Below are 21,785 nucleotides of genomic sequence, written 5' to 3'. Positions count from 1 at the left end.
AACAGTGTCATTGCTGGTATAATTTTTCCAAGGGCTTCTTGCATGGAGCCATCAATTGGCTTGGTATTGTGGCATTTTGTATCTCCCCTTTCTGTTTGTAGCAGGTTATTTATGGTGTTTGTGTAAAAACCACTATGGTCGTTATTTAAATTAAACAAAAGGGGGAAATGTTAGAGTCTGTAAACAAGTCAAGATGGTGCCTGGCATTTTGCAGAGGGAGTGGTTTGTGAAGTAACGCCAGCAAGCCATTAAGTGTGGAGATTCCTTATTTGTTGACTGCTGTATCTAGTTTATGTTAATTAAGATAAGCTGTGTGGAATGTATATATACCCCTCCTGTCCTACAATACACTCCTGCTGTATCAATGTACACAAGTTGTTTGTCACCTCCCAGTTATTTTGCTGCAGCCAGACTGCGGCAGATAGTATTTTTAGGTTGTAAACAGGACACTCATAAAAGATTCTGCTTCCCAAATAATAGTGATTTACAAATTCCCTATTAGCCTGAGTACTGATGTTTTTAAACTGAAATTTGCCTAGAAAGTATCTTCATAAAGAATCCTTACAGATTCAAACATCTGACAATGAACATTCACATCAAATTAAGACAGGCTCTGAGGTTAAGTATGAAAGTGAGCATATACTCAAGTGTATTCTCTAAAGGATAAAAGTTAAATATTTAATTGGTTTGGGTGGGTATTTATTCTGATCCAGATAAGCTCTCCTTGCTACATTAAGATATTAGAAAAAATAAGTGACTTTTCAATGTAAGATTGGAAAGGATCTTAATTTCTTACTTATCAGAATGATTACACAGTTATAAAGTTCCCTGTGTAGTTAGCTCTAAAAAGGCTTTACAGGAGGTGAAGGGAAAATTCTATGTTCAGTGCTCCTCACCTTGGCTAACCAAGATTCTATTATTTGTGTGAATCAATAGTATAGTGAGTAACAATGTTGATGGATAGATACCATCCAAGACTTCCTAATATATAGCATAGACATAAAACCTTCTGCTATTAATTATAAATTTGTCAAAAAGTTTATTTATGTCATTGCAACAGCATCAATACTGCAACATTAAAAAAATACCATTCCACCTAATACAGGTGAGAAGTTGCTAAAAGGTCTTTTTTACTTTATTTTTTTCTTTTTCACCTAACAGTTATTCACTGTGCTCACCAAAATAGTTGAAGAAGGTAGTGTTGACATATATCCTTATCTGGTCAAATGGTCATCAATAAGAACAATATTGAATAAGGCCAAGGGTTAAGAGAGCTACTAAGAAAGTTAAAGCCTGTGTAGATTTGAGTCTCTACATCCTTCAAAAAACCTTTAAAAATGAATATAACATACTTTTAAAATATTGTTTTTTTAAGTTTTTTAGGTGTAGATGGACACAACACAATGCCTTTATTTTTATGTGGTGCTGAGGATCGAACCCGGGTCCCGCCCATGCTAGGCAAGTACTCTACCACTGAGCCACAATCCCAACCCCTGAACCACAATCCCTGCCTCAAATGTAACATACTTAAAGAAAGCTTAGTGATTATTTATGACACTAAAATAAATGTTTAACCAGTGAATGTTCAAAAGCATATTCTAACTCAATTTATTTCCCACAACTTCATTTGAAAGACTAACTAGACAAAATTTCAGTGCATTATAGATGTAACGTATTTAAGATTTCACATGTATGAACTCAGAAAGACTGAATGATTTAGGGGTAAAAGCCTTGTGTTAATTAGCTTTCTGTTGCTTTGACAAAAAATCTAAGAAAAATAATTTAAAGGAAGTAAGATTATTTTGGCTTATTATTTTAAGATTATTTTTGGTTTCAAAGCTAGCTCCTAGCTTCATTGCTTTTGGGCCCGTGGTGAGGTAGAGTATCATGGTACAGAGGGCATGGTGTAAAAGAACCCTTCAGCCCTTCACCTAGGAAGCAGGAAGAGAGGTTGTGTATTATAAAAGGTAGGGAGCTGGACATGGTATCACACACATATAATCTGAGACACTCAGGAGGCTGAGGCAAGAGGATTATAAGTTTGAAGCCAGCATAAGCAACTTAGAAACCTTGTCTCAAAATAAAAAATAAAAAGGGTTGGGAAATGTAGTTCAGTGATAGAGTGTCCCTGGATTCAATCCCTAGTACTGGCAAGGAAAAAAAAAAAAAAGAAGATCCAGGGTCAAGATATACTGTTCAAGGCTATGCCCCCAAGGACCCACTTCCTCCGACTAGGCCCCACCTCCCAAGGTTCCACCACCTCCCAGTAGTGCCACTAGCTGGGGACCAAGCCTTTAACACATGAACCTTTGGGGGACATTCCAGACTTAGACTATAATAGGCCTCCTCTGGTAAAAAACAACAACAACAACAAAAAAAAACCCCAGCCTATTAATTAATGCATACTCATCCCAGCAATCATGTATATAGAATAATACAATAAAATTCCTATGCCTATAAAATATATAGCTTGTTCAAAGTGTTAGCATGTAATGCATTTGTATATTTCCATTTAAGGATGCTCATTACCTGCAAATGTGATAAGAAAGGGAGAGTATCACAGTTCTTTTGCCATTAAAAAAAATGTCCCAAACTTTCTGTACAGTTATAGGGTTTGGAATAATAGAAAGGTTATGATTATCAGAAATGATTGTCATAATTTAGCAATATAAAAAGATATAACAGAATTGATAATTAGTTCTTGAGTTGGATTTTATTTTATTGTCACAACTTACATCCGTTATAAATATTTTTATTTAAGAAATGTTAAGCTTTTAAAATAACAACTGTGCTAACTATAAAAAGAATAATAATTTTAAAAAATATTTAAAATGTTCTTGGGATTACAGAAAATGCGTCAATCAAGAGCACTGAATCAAGAGCTCACTCTTGTCAGTAATAAATAATGGAAATCTTGCCATACTCGGGGTGTAGGGTGTCACTGACAAATGGGTAGCACTATGTCCAAGGTGGGAATTATTTGGTCAGGTTTTGATGCAGACAAAAAATCCAAAATGTTTATTTCATTGTTTAAATAATTTAAATTCTTCTTTAATGATAATCTTCTTCTTCTCCTTCTCCTTCTTTTTTTTTGTATCGGGGATTGAACTCAGGGGCATTCAACCACTGAGCCATATCCCCAGCCATATTTTGTATTTTATTTAGAGCCAGGGTCTCATTCAGTTTTTTAGAACCTTGCTTTTGATGAGGCTGGCTTTGAACCTGTGATCCTCTTGCCTCTGCCTCCCAAGACTCTAGGATTACAGGTATGCACCACTGTACTTGGTGATGATCTCTTAATCAGTGCCCTAAAAACTTCCATATGGTCCACAGGGGACAAATATTTTCTTACTATTGTTTTCTGTGATACAGAATCCAGTATTTTAAAATTAATTCCTAACTTTTCCACCATAGATTGGTCCTATGTCAGGATATTACTGTGGCTATTAAAAAAAAGAAAGATCCATTTCGGGAATTTTCATCTTAGAAGGAATAGGAAATTTTGATGCTATTCTTTTTTAGATAAATTTCCATTTTTAAAAAGATTTAACTGCAATATTTTTTTCATTGCCTATGTTATGAATCCTAAATTAATGCTATTAATATAGACTATGGCACATCAAAATTGACACTGAATAAACAGATTGTTAAATACAGGTACCAAATAAGAGATGAATATTGAAAATGTGAAAAACTAATGAAGTGCCTAAATAGAATAGAGAAATTAAGAGTTGTATTTAAATACTACCTTGTTTTAGCCACAGATACATTCTATAAAGCTATGTGTAACACCTTTAAAAATCTTATTGAAAAATTAATTGCTCCTTACTTTTCTAGCTAAACATGAATTATGTTCTATCAAAATTGCTTGAAGTGAGATATATTCATATGCTTTAGTTTTTATATACAATTATGTAATGGTATACACATAGAAGAAAGTATGATATAGAAAGACAAGTCTGTTTGGTTATGATATAGGGCAATTAGGCCAAAAATTGTCCAATTTCTATGTGAATAAGTTAATTTTATTTAATTATATAACTATAAAAATAACCTTTCTATACAAGGGTGTTTAGTGTGTACTGTGATAAATCACACATGTGGAACTCACCATAGTGGGGGAAAAGAAGCACCTGAAAGCACATATACAGAAAGCTGATTGGTAATATAATATAATTTTTGGATATGAAGAACATAACCACAATTACTTACAGGTAATTATGATTATACTCATACACACATACACACACATGCACATGTCACAAACATTTATAGAGTAGTCCCTCTTATCTGCAGTTTTGCTTTCCACAGTCTTAGTTTCTGCAGTCAACTGTGGACTGAAATATTAAATGGAAATTTCCAGAGATAAACATCAGAAGTTTTAAATTGTATGTTGCTTTGAGTAGCATGATAAAATCTTGTGTCATCCCACTCTGTCTGACCTGGGATGTGAATCATCCATTTTTTCATTGTATTTACACTGTATGCACTACCTGCCCATTAGTCACCTAGCAGGCATCTTTGGAATCAGATGAACTGTGAAGATATTGCAGTGATTGTGTTCAAATAATACTCATTAAAAAATAACACTCATTTTACTTGATAATAACCACAAAGCAAAGGAGGCACCAAGACATAAAACATGGAGGACAGATTAATTCTGGTAGTATGTAGCAATACTAAAAGGCCTATACTAGAAAAACATAGTATATAGGGTCCAATATTATCAGCAATTTCAGGCATTCACTGAGGGGTCTTGGACAAGAAAGAGAACTAATATAGAGACACTTAATGAAATGTTCATAGTTGAAGAATACAGGGAGAAGTAATGATGTCATAAGATGCAGAAACAGAAGAATAAAATGAGGTGTACATATTTTAGAGACTTAATGAGGTTCATTGGACTAAAGAAATAAGAATAACTGAAAGACCAATAAAAAAAAAGAATGACTGAAAGAATGGTACAAGTGGCCACATTCATGAAAAAATAAAATATCTGTAGCAAATACCAATGCAGACCAATATTCCAGGAGATATCTGCAAGCAGACAGGGTCACTGAAGTGATGACCTTATTAGACTGAAGACAGACATCAGGGGGCAGTAATTTGTATAATAAAAATGCATTCTTTTACTAGAAAGATTAGAGTAATCATTCTCAATTCTTTGCTTCGATTTTATAAAGCTCAACCAGGAGTAAGTCAAAAAACAATGAAAAATGCTGCTTAAAAAAATTTCTAATGAAACACAGAGTACATGCCTGAATGACCTGAGTGGGTGGAATGTAATTATACTAGATCAAAATGCATACAGTATCTAGAGTCTATTAATGTGGACCAACAAATGGAACTGAGCCAAGGAATTCTAGCTTTTACTTTTGTAATTTAAAAGTCTTAGGGCTATGATCTTAGAATTCCCAAGAGGGGAGAAGGAATTCAGTTACTAAATCCCCAATATAGAAGCTTAGTGAAAGTTAGATTTTATATATATATATATATATATATATTTTTTTTTTTTTTTTTCCTTTATAGTATCCTAAAATAGGCCTATACTGGGTGGACATTATTTCCATTTTACATTGGTTCAGCTTGTGAAAGGCACAGCAAGGTAAGGAATGTCTGATGGTAAAGCTTCTTCCAGTATACTTTGCTTCCTTTTTCCTTATTCACTGACAGCCCCTGAATAATCAGGTGGAATTAATTAACTCACCGCATGACTTGTGAATCACCTTGATAAGTACTTTCTACTGCTTGGAATCCCAAGTTTCTGAATTTCTCTAAAGGGCAGGGGATTTCTATTTAAGATAATTGCCCATTTTCAGGCAACTAACTAGAAGTCAGAAACAGGAACATGTGCTTCTGTGCTGTGGTCAGTATTTTAAAAGAAATAATTCACTGTTTCAAATTGAATTCGAGCAGCAAAGATTAAAGTTTCCTTGGCTAGAACTGCTAAAACTTTTTCAAAAAACAAAGAGCCTAGGCCAGAGATACTGAAGTCTTTGATCATGTAATCATAAACAAGAAAACTTAGCATTTATGATATAAGATAAAGCTCCCAAGAGAGCAGAATGATTTCTTTGGAAAACTATAGTTTTTCCATCATTAACTAAGAATTACAGAGTGATGCCAGAATATTTTAATCTTACAGTAGTTGTTATCACATAAAATATGAAGTTGTGATTTATTCATGTCACACATTTTACCAGTAAAGAAGATGAATCATAAATGGTTATCTTGCAAATATTATCTGCAATTTTTTTATGCCAGGTATGCCTTTCCCAAGAAATCAAAGGAAAGCTATTTATATCAATGGGGCTTGCTCCTTAAAAGCCTTGATTGCAAACAGGAACTAAAATGAAAAGATATACTAAAGGACAGATCAGAGACAATAGAAAATTAGTTCATAGCCAAAATGGACTAAACAAACAAATGAACAAAAACCAATTTACACACATATACCACCTTTAGGTATTTGCTTCAAAAGAATAATTTTCATACTTATTTGTGAAGCAGTATAGCATACTGAAATGAGCATCAGACTTGGAGTTAATAATCCTGGATTCTAGATGTTTTAATCATAACTTTTTTTCACTTTAAGAATCTTATCATAACTTTCCTCATCTTTAAACTAAGAGAGACCACTTGATTTCCAGGTTACCCTCTTACTATTATGGAATTCCTATATTTTGGAACTCCTTCACTGAGTTGTCTATGGCCTTCACAGCAATCACCTCCAACATTTCTCTACATGTTATATCCTTAGTCTTCTGATATTATTGTTGAATTTTTGGAGACATACAAAAAAATCATTTTAGAGATGTCATAGCTCCAAACTGGCTCAAAGATTCAGTGGTTCCCAACTTGCCTTACAAAAACATAGAATTTCCTTGAAGGGCTTCTTTAATTATACCACCAGTAATTGCAAAGGCAAAAAAAAAAAAAAAAAATTTGAGAGTTCAGAGAACTGGAAGGTCTTTCAGTCCCCTCAAAATACTTTTCCTATTCAGTGATTAAGGGATGAAATGAAATAGTTTAGAGGTGCATCTAGCTAAAATCAAAATTAACTTTGAAGTTTTGCTCATTAAAATGCAAATGTACAGGGTACATATAACATTTTAAAGTGCAGTGAGAATAAGTATCTAATCCCCTTTCTGTGGAGTTCTGTTCCATTAAGTAAGAGAATAACAAGCCATATTTCACACATAACAATTGAACTTTAAGTGATTCACACTTGGGACTGCTTTTTTTTTTTTTTAATGCCCTTGTTATTTATTAGGGCATTCATGATAGACAGTTAACAAGTATGTCAGTCGGTTCTATCATAGAACATAGGAACAGGAGGGAAGTGAAGTCAAGCCAATTGAGAAAAGACGGAATTGGACATAAGGAAAGTCTTCATGGAGAGGCTCCTTAAACTTTGATCTTAAAAGAATATATGGTAGTTAGGCAGAAAAGTAAGATAAAGTTTCTAGGAAAAGATAGTGTAAGTAAGGATGTAGAGGTAGAATAAGAGGCAAGAAACAGAATGTCAGATTTGGAGAGAAGCAAGTTCTGATGATAAGAAAGTGAGGGAGGAAACTGAAAAAAATTAGAAAGATAGTACATTAGAAAGCACCTTATATGACGAATCAAGGAGTTTGGTTTATTTTGAGGTTATGGTCATCTTCACTATACCAAAGTACTGTAGATAGACAGCATTAATAACAAATTTGCCATTTGAACAGATTACCTTTGCATGAAATTGGATAATGGGTTGGGATGTTGTTAATTGGAGGGAGCTTGTTACAATAATCCAGGAAGCTAATAATGAAGACTTAAACTAAAACAATAGCAGTGGAGACAGAGAAGAAGGAATAGATTTAAGAAGCAAGTTTCATTGAGGTACAGAAAATAAGTTTAGTATTTGTCATATTAAATTTATTATTAGCAGATATAGATATGATAAATGAGTTTGGAACTCAGGCAAGGTCTAGACAATAACATAGATTTCAAAATCACTTTATAGGTTGTATCTGAAACCACTGGCATGTATGAGATCTTGTAAGGAAATGTACAAGATGTAAAAAGAGACAAAGAAAAAACTCTAAAGAAGCTAAATGAAGGAATTGACACAAGGTGTCAAGCCTGCAAAAGAGCCAATAAAAGAGACAAAGTATCACATTGTTTACTTATCTCTTTTCTGTACTAGCCTCTAAGATCCATGGGGCAAAGATTTTATTTTTAATTCATCTTTGTACACACAGGACTTAATAAATAAAATACCCATCTTAGTAGATGCACAATCAACATTTGTTGAACAGAATGAGTTATGTTTTTATATATTATGCTGTTTTCTAAACACCTAAAATGCCTACAAGTTCTCATTATAATACACTTGCATTAAAATTTGAGTTTGATCCAACTCCAAGGTTGAATACAAATCTCATTATTATTATTTTTTTATATTTATTTTTAGTTGTAGTTGGACTCAATATCTTTATTTTATTTTTATGTGGTGCTGAGGATCGAACCCAGGGCCTCACATGTGCTAAGCGAGTGCTCTATTGCTGAGCCACAATCTCAGCCCATAAATCTCATTATATTTTATCATTATTGGGGAAACACTTGATAAAGAGGTTAACCATCCATGAACAATTTTCTTACTTATGAATGACAACTGTTCTGATGAACAAACGAAGGGGAAACAAACACATGAAAGGAAAAGAGAATGTTATCTGACAGTATTTTTCTCCTGAGGGAAAACATGAAATGGCCATTTCTAAATCTCTTTTTCCTTTAAAATCTCTTTCTCTAGTTAAACATGACTTAAAATACAGTTTCCTTCTTCTTTCCTTTCTTCCCTTCCTTCCTTCCCTCTCTCTTTTTGTATCATTCTCTCTCTCTCCTCTTTTTTTTTTTCCCCCTTTGCAGTTCTGAAGATAGAACCCAGGGCCTTATACATGCTTGGCAAACATTTTAATTTTTTTGGCAGTTTGAAAATTATATTTCATTAACTTAAAAGGTGAACAAAACGTGTATTTAAAATCTTATTAAACTTTTATCTGACATACATAGAGGACAAACAGGATTTCAAATGACTTATGAGACAGTCCACTGCCATTTAAAAATATTCTTTTTTCCACAAAACCTCTTAATTGAAAGACAAAACAAAACCACCAAAGCAACAAATACCTTGTCTTTTATACTGTACAAATGCTAGATGCAAACTTCTGATTTATTTATTTCATTGTCAACTCTGATGATGAAGATGGGAGGCATAAATGTTCCCAGTGCAGTCAAATGATGAAAACAAAAAGCTGTTTCCCTAGATACAAAGAAGTTTTCTTCATTCATGTCTCTTACAGTAGGATCACATACTTGATGCTCATACCAGACCACTTCTTCTTCTTTCCTCTTTTTTACTTCCCTCTCCTTGCTGAAGACTTGGGTCACCACTTCCTGTTTTTTGTGTCCTTGTTTTTAGCTTAAGTATCATTTCTGCTGCATACAACATTACTGATTTACGTGAAGGGAACTGTACAAGACAGAGGCTTGGCAAGCATTTTACTACTGAATTATACCCCAGCACATTTTTATTTTTGAGACAGGGTCTTGTTAGGTTACCCATGTTGGCCTTGATTTTGTTCCTCTTGAGTAGCTGGTATTGCAGAAGTGAACCACTGCACCTAGCCCATTTGCTTTTTCCAAGGACCAACATTAAAGGAAACTCTTTTGAAATTTCAAGAGATCAGGGATGGTTAATTTATTTTTATGATGGGCAAAACATTATTAATTTGTTTCATAACTTAATTTTATATTTATATTGTCTTAGTTTAGATTGATATCAATAAATAGCTTAATATTCTAATTTAATAATAAAGAAAATCATTTCATTAAAGTTGATTTCTGAAATAACATAGTTAATTCCTGAAAATTTCCTTACACCAGTGAGTTTTCTAATCTTTATTTTTGTTAATGAGGAATTAAAAAAAAAGAAAAAGTTGAAGCCTAATTATCTATATATCTATCTACCTATTAAAAGAATGTGAGTATGGGGCTGGGGTTGTGGCTCAGTGGTAGTGCACTTGCCTGGCATGTGTGAGGGACTGGGTTTGATTCTCAGAATCACATAAAAATAAATAAAATAAAAGGCCTATCAACAACTAAAACAATATTTAAAAAAGAATATGAGTAAATTATGGAGAATGAATGGAAACTGTATAAAAACTCTTTTTGTCAAAATAGAGTCAGGACTAGAGAGCTAAATCTGGCATCTAATATTTCACTAAATTTTAGGTCTTTTCATATAATTTGTTAGTTTAGCTAGGATAATTTTAAAGTATTTTAATGCTGAAAGAAGTGCATTATCACGTAGTTAAAAAGAAGACTGTAATTGACACTTGAAGCCTATCCCTTTTCTGCTTTTCTTAGAGTTTCCTTGCAGAAAAATTAAAGTGTTTGTACAGATGCTCTCTAATGTTCATTGCAGTTTGAATATTTTATGACTGAATAAAGTCCTTTACTTATAAGATTTACTTAATTCTTTTGTGTTGTTTCTGCATGACAAACTAGTAAGAAACAATATTTTATTCATATTGCATTAAGCAACTTTTCAGCAGGGAAGGAACTACATGTTATTGGCAGTAAGTTCTTAGGAGCTTTGGCTACTGGAATTACATGTTTAAATACAACTCCAATGGTAAATTATTAGAAATGGAAGTTGTTGATTAAAAATTGAAAACACTGGAGAAAACTACTATGATAGTTTGGATGTTGACTGTTCCCCCAAAGGACCATGTATGAAAGGCTTAGTCTCCAGCTGGGAGGTGCTGTGGACTTTTTAGAAAGAGGAAGCTTGTAGGAAGGAGTTCCTTAGGTAAATGGAAATACGCTCTTGAAGGGCACTGTGGGGCTGCAGTCCCTTCCTCTTCCTTCTTTTTTGTTTGATGACTTACTGTTTGTTCTGCTATGTGCTCTCAACATGATGTGCTGCCGTAATAGAGACTCAAAGTCATAGGGCTGGAACCTCCAAAACAAGAGTTAAAATAAGCTTTTTCTCTTTATGAGCTAATTGCCTCAGGCATTTTGTTATCATGATGGAAATATGACTAATACAAATTACCTTTCCATTATCTTTCTATAAACTGTTCTCAATATGCTACTAGTAAAACAGCAACAAATAAGATAGATGAAACAGGGAACTGAGATTAGACTGATTACTTAGTGATTTATGAATAGTGTATTTTTTCATAGGTTACATTAAAATATACATGCTCTTCAACTTAAAATGGGGTTATGTTCTGATAAACCCATTGTACATTGAAAATATTAGTAAGTCAAAAAAATGCATTTAGTACACCAGCCTACTGAACATCATAGCTTAGAAACACAGTACTGTTTATCCTGGTAACCACATAGCTGACAAGGAGCTGCAGATTGCTGCTGCTGCTGCTCATTATCGCAAGATACTATCATACCACATACTGCTATCCCAGGAAAAGATCCAAGTATAAGATTCAAAGTATGGTTTTACTGAATGTATATTGCTTTTGCACATAATAAAGTTGATAAACTGAAAGTCAAATCGTTGTCAGGGACTATCTGTGTTTTCTAAAACATGATTTTAAGACACATTAGCTTTTTTGAGATAATCATGTTTATCTGTTTTATTTTTTCTGTTTATTAGTTTATCAGTTTTTTCAAGAAAATCTAATATGTATTATAATCATGTTTATCTGTATTAGAAAACACAGACAGAAAATGGGCTAAGGAACTGAACAGAGAATTCACAGAAGAATACAATCAAGCAACAAATGTATTAAAAAATGTTCAACATCTCTAGCAATTAGAGAAATGCAAATCAAAACTACTCTAAGATTTCATCTTTCATCTCACTTCAGTTAGATGGCGATTATCAAGAATACAAGCAACAGTAACTGTTGGCAAGGATGTGGGGAAAATGGTACACTCATACATTGTTCATGGGATTGCAAATTGGTGCAAAAAAAAAAGCAGCATGGAGATTCTTTGGAAAACGTGGGATGGAACCACCATGTGACTAGCTATCCCACTCCATGGTGTATAGACAAAGAACTTAAAATCAGCATAATACAATGACACAGCCACATCAATGTTTATAGCAACTCAATTCACAATAGCTAAACTATGGAACCAACCTAGGTGCCCCTACAACAGAAGAATGGATAAAGAAAATGTGTTATATATATACAATGGAATATTACTCATCCTTAAAGAGATTGAAATCATGGCATTTGCTGGTAAATGGATGGAGCTGGAGAATATCATGCTAAGTGAAATAAACCAAACCCAAAGAACCAAAGGCCAAATGTTTTCTCTAATATGCGGATGCTAATTCACAATAAGTGAGGGAATGGTACTGGGAACAAAAAGAGGTACTTTGGATTATACAGATGGGAGTGAAGGGAGGGGAGAGGGTATGATGCTAGAAATGATAGAATGAATTGGGCATTATGACCCTAGGTGCATATGTGATTACACGACCAGTGTAATTCTACATTATATACACCAGAAGAATGAGAAGTTACACTCCATTTAGGTATGATGTGTCAAAATGCATTCTACTGTCATGTATAACTAATTAGAGCAACAACAACAAAAAGACATTATTTATATCCCATTTCTGACAGAGAAATCATCAGACAGACTCAGAGTTAACTATTTTCCTCACTCAGCAATGATAGCTCTCTCTTTAGAGTACTGGTATTTTGAATCAGAAACACACCTGATATCTCCCCCAACACTTTTATTTTTTTGGTACCGGGGACTGAACTCAGGGGGCACTTGACAGCTGAGCCACATTCCCAGCCATATTTTGTATTTTATTTAGAGACAAAGTCTCACTGAGTTGCTTAGTGCCTTTCTTTTGCTGAGGCTGTCTTTGAACTTGTGATCCTCCTGTTTCAGCTTCCCAAGCCACTGGGATTACAGGCGTGCTCTACTGTGCCCGGTTCCCCCCATTTTTATGAAAAGCAACCTTTATGGTGTTATACTTTGTATAATGTTAAGGCTGACCCTATAGTAGAATAGAAATAAAAAACAAAAAGAATGATTATAATTGTGACAGTGATAAACAATCTTTCTCTTTCAGGGCAATTATACCTTCGTGTTTTATGAATCTTACGAAAAAAAAAGAAGAAATAAAAGGGCAAATATGACAGTACCTCGGTAATTGATGATTTCTGTCGCAAGCACCGGAGTCATCTCCAGGACTGTGATAAAGGCTTTGTCCATAGATGTCAGAGGAAAAGGAGACATGCGGTGTCTTCTAGCCACCTTGGTGATATCAACAGCACTGTGACCTAAACAGGAAGATAATTAACTGAGAATATGATGCTGAAACACTGATCAAAAAGTGGAAATGACTTATAAATATCAGTAACTCCTAATTTCAAGTGTCCCCAAATGAATATTACCAGCAACTTTCTTTACTTCTTCCAAAACACAGCTTGCTCTGTGTGAAAAGTTAGCATTGTTTATATCATATACCCAAAGCTGGTGAAATTTAATGATACTGGCTAATGGTATTTTTGTCAAGAGACTGTAGTAAATAAACTCATTAATCTTCACAACCACATACGGTGAGGCACCATTCTTATCCTTACTTACAGATGAGGGAAGACAGGCTTTGAGAGGCTGTATACCTTTGTGTAAATCTCAGAACTAGTAACAGAAGAGCCAGGAGTCAAATGTAGGTAGTCTTGGCTTTAGAGTTCATGTGCTCTACCACTGTTCTCAACTTTGAATACTAAAGAAACTAGTTAGCAAAATTAAGTTTTAAAACATCAATTTTTAGGATATACAGGAAATTTTCTTTCCTATGTAAAAATGCATGGAAAATATTATGTTTTTATCTTTCTACTCCCTATATGACCATTCTAGTCCCACAGCATTAATATCACCCATATACTAAAACAACCAATTTTTTTTACCTCCAATTTCAGCTTTTATCCTCAATTCTAGATTTGTATGTCAACCAATAGCTATGAGATGGTATATATTTTCAGACTTGGAATCACTTATCCAGCATGTACTTGAATGTGTATGTCAAACATAAAGAGCCCAAAATTAAATTCTCAATTCTCAACCCTCCTATTCTACCCATATCTTATTCTTGAGCAATTAACATCTCAATCATCAACAGTAAATCCATTATTTCAGCTATTATGCCAAAACCTTGGAAACAACCTTGAATCTTCTCTTTTTGTCATAGCAATATTTGAAATATATTAGAACCTGATTATTGTCACTTCCACTGGTACTGCAATAGTTGGAACTATTGCTTATGTCCTGGAAAACTGAATAGCCTCCTAACTGGTCTCCTTGCTTCTATCCTTGTTCCATTTCAGTTTCTTCATAGAGTAATTTACAGTGATCCTTTTACATTTTACATTGGACTATGCAAATCTCTGCTTACAACTCTCCAAAGACTTTCTATTTCAATTACAGTAAAATCTTTGCTAGGTCCTATAAGGCCCAACTTATTATCACTTCCACTGTTCTTACCTCCTAATATTTCTTTCCTTGTTCACTGTGCTATAGCCATACCGGTTCCTTCCTTTACAATGATCCTACTAAATTTATCTCCCCACAGGGCCTTTATACTTTCTGTTTCCTCTCTTGAACCATCTATTCCAGATAGCATCATCCATCCCCCATTTCTTTCAAGTCTCTGCTCAGATTTCACCTCATCAAAGAGGTATCATCAGTATTATCAGAGAGGCATTTCTTGAATACCCTATATATAATACTGCCTACTATTAGTTCACTTTACCCCACTTAATTTTTTTCAAACACACACAGATGTTCATAACCATACAAAAATACATCAAATAATTATTTGTTGAATTAACAAAGGAATCATTTAATGACAAAAAGATTTCTTGGGGCACTATATCCTCATGCATAAAAAAATTGGCCTTACCCTTGGAAGCTTATAAATGTACAGACCAAATGGTAAATACAAACACTATTGGTTGGCTGTCCTAATTGCTATTCACAGCCTCCTTTTTCTTCCCTAGCCACCCAGCAAGTTAGGAGTAGTGTTATGATATATGATATTTTGGCCATTTAAGATGCCCCTGGGGGCAATAATCTTATTACAAATAAAGAGATAAAGAAACAAAGCTTTAAAAGAAAACAGCTTTTTCCCTGCTACCTTCTTTCTACCTGTAACATGGCTGGATACTGGGAGCCATTTTTCAAGTATGAGAATGTAAGCTCACACAGTAATGGAAACAGGAGGACAAAAAAACAGTCTGAGTCTCTGATGAAAAAGATGAGTTGCTAGGCAAGCCTGTGGACTCCCTGCCTCTAAACTTTTGATGTGGGAGATAAATAAGCTTTTAATGCTTTAAACCACTTTATAATGATTACACATATCCTTCTTATTAAATTTAGCACTTTACTCCAACCCCAGCAGCTGCTCCAGAAATGCTCATTGAATTGGCTTAAAGGCACTACCCCAAAGAGTTTCTATGATTAATAACAATATCATAAGTCACCCCCAAAAGACACAGAAAATTACTTATACTCTCAGTATGACATTTATTTTCATGGATAATCAAGATCACAAGAATTCAAAGCTTGTAGGATTTTATAGATTATTTTGTGGTAAATATGAATAATGTTTTCTATTCAGAATAGTGGGTAAACATTTAAAAAAGACTTATGTATGATTTGTCACATATAATTGAAATGTAAATTTACTTATAACTCACTTTTTTTGAGGTCTGAGACTAGTCAATCAAATATACAAACACACTGTCCCAACCAGTGTAATTGAAAAGAATGATAGAGATAGCTGCTTCTGCTTTCTATTCAGCTATATAGGTCTCAGATATCTTTCTATGATATGCTGCACTTAATGGTGCAAATTTTATGTAATCTTATAAAAAACTGTCCTTAAAAATGTTTAGTTTCTGAGAAGAAAACTATATTTTTAATTGTATAGTTTATCTGTTGAATATGCTTTGTAATGGTATAAAAATAATTTTTTAGAGATCAGACAAATATATATCAAGTGTATTTTATATGAACTAGGTCCAGCAGAAAAGAAAGACATGCAAATAAATAAATAATAAGAGCAAAAGGTTTGTAAACTACATGATGGTCCTTTAACTGTAGAGATTGGTAGCTATTATTTTCTTGTTTGTGAATTGCAGCATGAGTAGGTACTAGCCAGGAAATATCACTTTCATTTCTAAAATACTTTTGTACCTTGTTTATAATTCTTCTGGCACTTACCATGTACCATATTACGCTATAGATATTTAAATATCTGCCTCACCTCTGTTAGATTATGAACTTGAAGGCAGAGCCTATAAGCATATTAATCTTTTTTTTAAAGCATATTAATCTTTGTGTCTGTTGCCACTTTTAGAACAGTGCCTCCCTCATGCTTATGAAAGCAGATCTTTTAAACAGAAAGTCCAAAGTTGGGAAGAAAAAAGCAAAGTGGTGCTTCCTGCTTTGTCCTTTTACTTCTCTAAGCCATGAATATTTATAAACTGTGTCACAAAGTGACTACCTTATTGGGTAAATCATTCATACATTTAAAAATAGGATAAACATTTAATTTTAAATTGAAATTAAACTTACTTTTAACTAATATATAAAACAAAATTATACATATTAATGGGATACCATGTGAAGTTTCAACACATGTATATACATTGTGTAATGTTTAAGTCAGGCTGAACATACATGTCTCCTCAAATACTTATTAATTTTTTATGATGAAAATATTCAGAATCCTTTTAAGAAAATAATAACTACCAATCTCTGCAGTTAAAGGACCATCAGGTAAGTACTCCACTGTGTATATGTATCACATTTTCTTTTTCTTTTATAATATTTTTTACCTTAGTTGTTGATAGATCTTTATTTTGTTTATTAATATATGGTGCTGAGAATCGAACCCAGTGCCTCACACATGCAAGGCAAGTGCGCTACTGCTGAGCCACAGTCCCAGCCCTGTATCACATTTTCTTTATCCATTTATCAGTGGATGGATACTTCAGTTGTTTCCATTTCTTGACTATTGTGACTGGTGCTGCAATGAACATGGGAGTGAGTGCAAAATGTCTCTTGGACAGAGTGATTTCACTTCCTTTGGAAACATACTCAGTAATACCTTGCTAGATCATATGTTAGTTATATTTTTAATTTTTTGAATGAAACTCTATAATGTTTTCTACAAATGGCTGTACTAATTTTTATGCCCACCAATAGAGTGCAACAGTTCCCTTTCTCCACTACATCAGCAGCATTGTTATTGTAAGTCTTTTTGATAATAACCATTCTTACTGGGATGAGGGGATATGGTGATACATGGCTTTGATTTGCATTTCCATGATGACTAGTAAGGCTAAACATTTTTTCACACACCTTTTTGCCATGTTTATCTGCTTTCGAGAAATGTCTATTTAGGACTACTGCCCATTTTTTCATTCAGCTATTTGGGAGTTTTAGTGCTTCTGAGTTTTTGGAGTTTTTTTTAGTTAAAGAATTAAAAATAGTATATATTTAAGACATATGATATGTTGTTTTGAAATTTTTATACATTGTAGAATGGCTATTTGGAAGTCAATGGGTCCTTGTCGATAGTATTTGCAAGTTAGCCCAGGGATCTTCTAAATATATAATAAGTTAACTGCAAGGAATGTCTCAAAGAGGATAATTTTAATTTTATGGCACATTAGCAGGTAGAGGTGTGTGTCTGCACATGTGTGTGTGCATATATATATATTTTCAACAAAAACTTATTGAGTACATTTCATGTGACAGGCTTCTTCTGACTCATGATCTGTACCAAATCACATAGTATTAAGAACAGTCATCTACTTCATCAATAAAGAAAAGTTAACTTGGTCCCATAAATGTGAGGAAAACTATGTTTGTGATTTTTTCCATTTGAGAATAAAATGAATGAAATAGATAAGCTAAAGGAATGGCTAATGTATCTTTACCATACCCAGTTCTCTTAGATCCTTCACCAAATGGAGGAGGATTATATATCCATTTAAAAAGAACCCATTTAGGGAATGGGGATTAACTCAGTGTAGAGTGCTTACCTATCAAGAACAAGATTCCAAGTTCAATCTTTAGGGAAAAAAAAATTAACTAAAGATTGTAGCCAAAAAGTTTGAAAACTATTGGTTCAGTGCTCCATTTTCAAATCAAAAGTGGGTGAATAATGCTCCAGGAAATGTCCTAGGGAAACACAGAATGGAACTAGCAGCTGGAGCCCTAGGCTTAGAATGCATAGCATTCACATGTCTCAGGGTCTCTTACCAAGGGCTGGCAAAGGGTAAACCATTTTTTAGAAAGCATGTATTTCCAAAATAAATTTGGTAAGCAAATACTTGTATTTCCATTTTAAAAAGAAAAACAATTTAAACTATTTTTCTGATGTTGATATCCGTGATTTATAAGTTGCTTCAAAATGAAAGCTTCAAAAAACTTATCTATTACTTCTCTTATTTTGAAAGTTATAACCCTAAGACCCCTTTGTTGTCTTGGGCCACAAGAAAACTCAATTGGTGGGAAAAAGGATAAAAAAAGTTCCCCTGCACATCGTAACCTTCTTCTTCATTTTGAATCTACCACAGAAGCCTAAGGAAAAGAGAAAAAACAAAAATGAGGGAGAAACCCATTCATTTTTGCCCCTTGAAGGCCATGTGAATTATAGCCTGACAGCCAGTGGTCCATAAAATTCATTTAGGCAAAAGTAGGAAAGGGGGGCTGTGGCTGTGGCTGAGGCTCAGTGGTAGAGCGCTTGCCTAGCATGTGCGAGGCGCTGTGTTCTATCCTCAGCACCACATAAAAATAAACAAATAAAATAAACATATTGTGTCCAACTACAACTAAAAAAAAATTTTTTAAAGTAGGAAAGGAAGGAATGAGACTTTTTTTAAATGTATGAATGCTGTAATGAAAGGAAGTTGGATTTTTATTAAAGAAAATAGTCTCCTATAAAGCAAAAACTGGTTTTTGGCCACAAATATATTCTGATAGCTACCTCACAAATGAATACCAGTTGTGAGAAAGAGAATCTGTGAGAGCATTGATTCCATTAAACTAATTCATACTACAAAATGGATGAAAACAAACATGTGAAAACACAACCTACTGAAAAATTACAGTACTCAAGGAAATATTTGTTGTAATAAAAATTACTTGGTCATATATGATTGCTATTGACATTTGTAGGTTGTTTAACTAATATGGCAAAAAGAAAATACAAAGAACCTTAGGATATGGGATCTTTTTGTGGTGTAGGGGGTAGAAATGAGGTAGACAGTCTAGAGAACCTTCCCTCTTATAGCTGTCTGAATTGAGTGACAGGTTGAATTATTATAACATTTAAATTGATAGAATTCATCTGCAATGGTTTAATTTTCTGAAGTAGGTTTACAGGATTAAAGCTCTTCTACAATAGCTTAAGAAAAACAATAAAAAGCTATTCTTATAGATAGCCACAAATGGTTGCTAGAGTTTTCTGTAATAAGCTTAGTTTTCCGTAAGTAAAACTAAACTGGTCTTTTTTTAAAAAATATATTTTGGGGTTCAATCCAGAGGTGGTGTTGATCATAGTTTTGTTCTAATCTTGTTAGGGAAAGAACCTGAAATGCTCCTGCAGTTTCCTATCTTTCATGTAACAGTTATAGTCACTGAAAAGGCTATGTAAGAACTTATGCAAAAAGAATTTAAGAACTTATGCAAAAAGAACATGAGTTTGCCAGGACTGCCATTATTAAGACACAGTTAAATACTAACAGTAATGTTTATGATATAAAAAGCCTTTATAGGGGCACTTAGAAAATACAAATGATTCCCTTCTATAGAGTAAGGTCACAACCTTCTTTTTGTGGCATAGTGGTCTTGAAATAGAGCATTTACATCAATGAAATCATTGTTCTCACTTTCAATGCATCATTTAAACTTTTTTTTTTGTTGTTGTTCTGGTTTGTAAATGGATACAATACCTTTATTTTATTTTTTTTATTTTTATGTGGTGCTGAGGATCAAACCCAGCACCTCACACATGCCAGGCAAGCGCTCTACCACTGAGCCACAACTGCAGCCCCTCAAAAGTACCATTTTTAACCTACCAATTCTTAGTGTTTGATGTTTCATCTTGATTTGAAAATTCATTTTTTAAATTAAAAGTAAGTGAAGAAAAGATTCTTTCAGGTCTTAGGATAGACTATAATAGAAAAAAAAAGTTCACAAAGCTTCTTCTTGATTAAATAAAAACCCCAGGTGGAAACTTTATTCTTCAAAATAATCAGTAAAAGAGTTTCCTGAACTGCCCTAAAGTATAAGTCATTATTCATTCTTTAATACACAGAAAATCTCAAAGAAATCTCAAAGAATAGACTTGTCTGTCCTATTAACATTACTACTTATGTTTCACGCAGTATTTGCAGATAGAGAATTCCTTGCATTTCTATTTCCTGGATCTTTTTGAATAAAAAACTACCTATGATGATGAATAGCTCTCCTAGGACACTTAAAGAGTGAAGATGATAGTAATATGCTCATCTTAACTATTTAGGACCTTTGGTAATTCAAAGAATGTGTGGGTCAGATGTACAAAGCATTTAGTTTTTCATATACATCTTTCCAATTGAGAGAAGTGGGTTCAAAAACTCTAAGAAAACACTGGTAAATGGCAGAGTTCATAGACTCAAGACTATAGGGCACTTTGTATTATCTGCAAATAATTTCTCATATTGTCTTCAACTGATTAGTTTTATAGGTTTTCTTATTTGCTTATTTAAGATAATAAATCTCTTAGCGTTTCTGACAAAACTTAGCATGTCTGAGAAGATTACTTATTTTCTAGACCTGAATAAAAAATACTAAAGAAAGTACCTAAGATTTCTGTGCATCAGGATTGTAAAACATAGCACTGATGTCACAAAATGTTAGCTCTGCAATTATATCAACAGTTTCCTATCACTCACAGATTAATATTTCAGTTCCTTAAAATAGTACACAAAATCCTTCTTTGTTTCCTTTTTAACCAAATCACTCATTGTGCTACCCTTTGGAATATGACAATATCATAGATATCAGAACAGTGTTATTGTTTCATATTTTTCTGCCTGGTATATTATGTTCTCTCTGCTTAGAATGCCTTTTCTTTCATTCTTTTGTTCCCTTGGGAAATTACTACTCTTCCTTCACAACTTTTTTTTTTTTTTTAAGTAAGGATGTATGCAAATAGTGATGGGAACATGTCAGAAGGACTTGGTGTAAGCTTGAAGAGACTTCCTTTGGTCTATTAAAAAAAATACCACTTTGGGGCTGGGGTTGTGGCTCAGCGGTAGATCGCTCACCTAGCACATGTGAGGCCCTGGGTTTGATCCTCAACTACAACTAAAAAATAAATAAATATTTTAAAAATTACTACTTTGGTAACTATCATAGCAATAATTGGTTCAGGCAAAACCCATCAACTGATGCTAAGACAAGAAGGCAAAAACCTCAAAAAAAAAAAAAACAATATATTTATATGATCTCAAAGTATATTCCCATAAGACAGTTACCAAATACAAAGCAAAAAACTGTATTTTTCAGTGGAGAAACCTGGCATATACAATCTTAGCCAAGTGATCAAAATTAATAAAACCAGTAATGGAACACATTAACATCATAGGTCCTCTGATATGATGCACTAAAAGGATATATCATCACATGTGAGGTATTCCTGACAAAATGCATAATGAATTGAATCATTAGGATGCATCAGAAAAATCTAT

General features: G+C 33.6%; 1 protein-coding gene across 19 annotated transcripts in view; it reads right to left on the bottom strand.

The window, feature by feature from the left end:
- Positions 1–21,785, bottom strand: part of Gphn (gephyrin) — a 625,252-nt gene that overhangs the window by 113,692 nt on the left and 489,775 nt on the right. For all 19 annotated transcript variants that reach the window (XR_007345755.1, XM_048798536.1, XM_048798535.1 and 16 more), the window contains one exon: positions 13,179–13,316. Coding sequence is in view for 18 of the 19 variants with exons in the window: in XM_048798536.1 (XP_048654493.1) it covers positions 13,179–13,316 (138 nt within the window). In the remaining variant the exon portion in view is untranslated. The remainder of the gene's footprint in view (positions 1–13,178; positions 13,317–21,785) is intronic.

Source organism: Marmota marmota, unplaced genomic scaffold, assembly GCF_001458135.2.
Source record: "Marmota marmota marmota unplaced genomic scaffold, marMar, whole genome shotgun sequence".
NCBI lineage: Eukaryota > Metazoa > Chordata > Mammalia > Rodentia > Sciuridae > Marmota > Marmota marmota.
The sequence above is the reverse complement of the archived record's forward strand: the minus strand, read 5'-3'. Positions and strand labels throughout refer to the sequence as shown.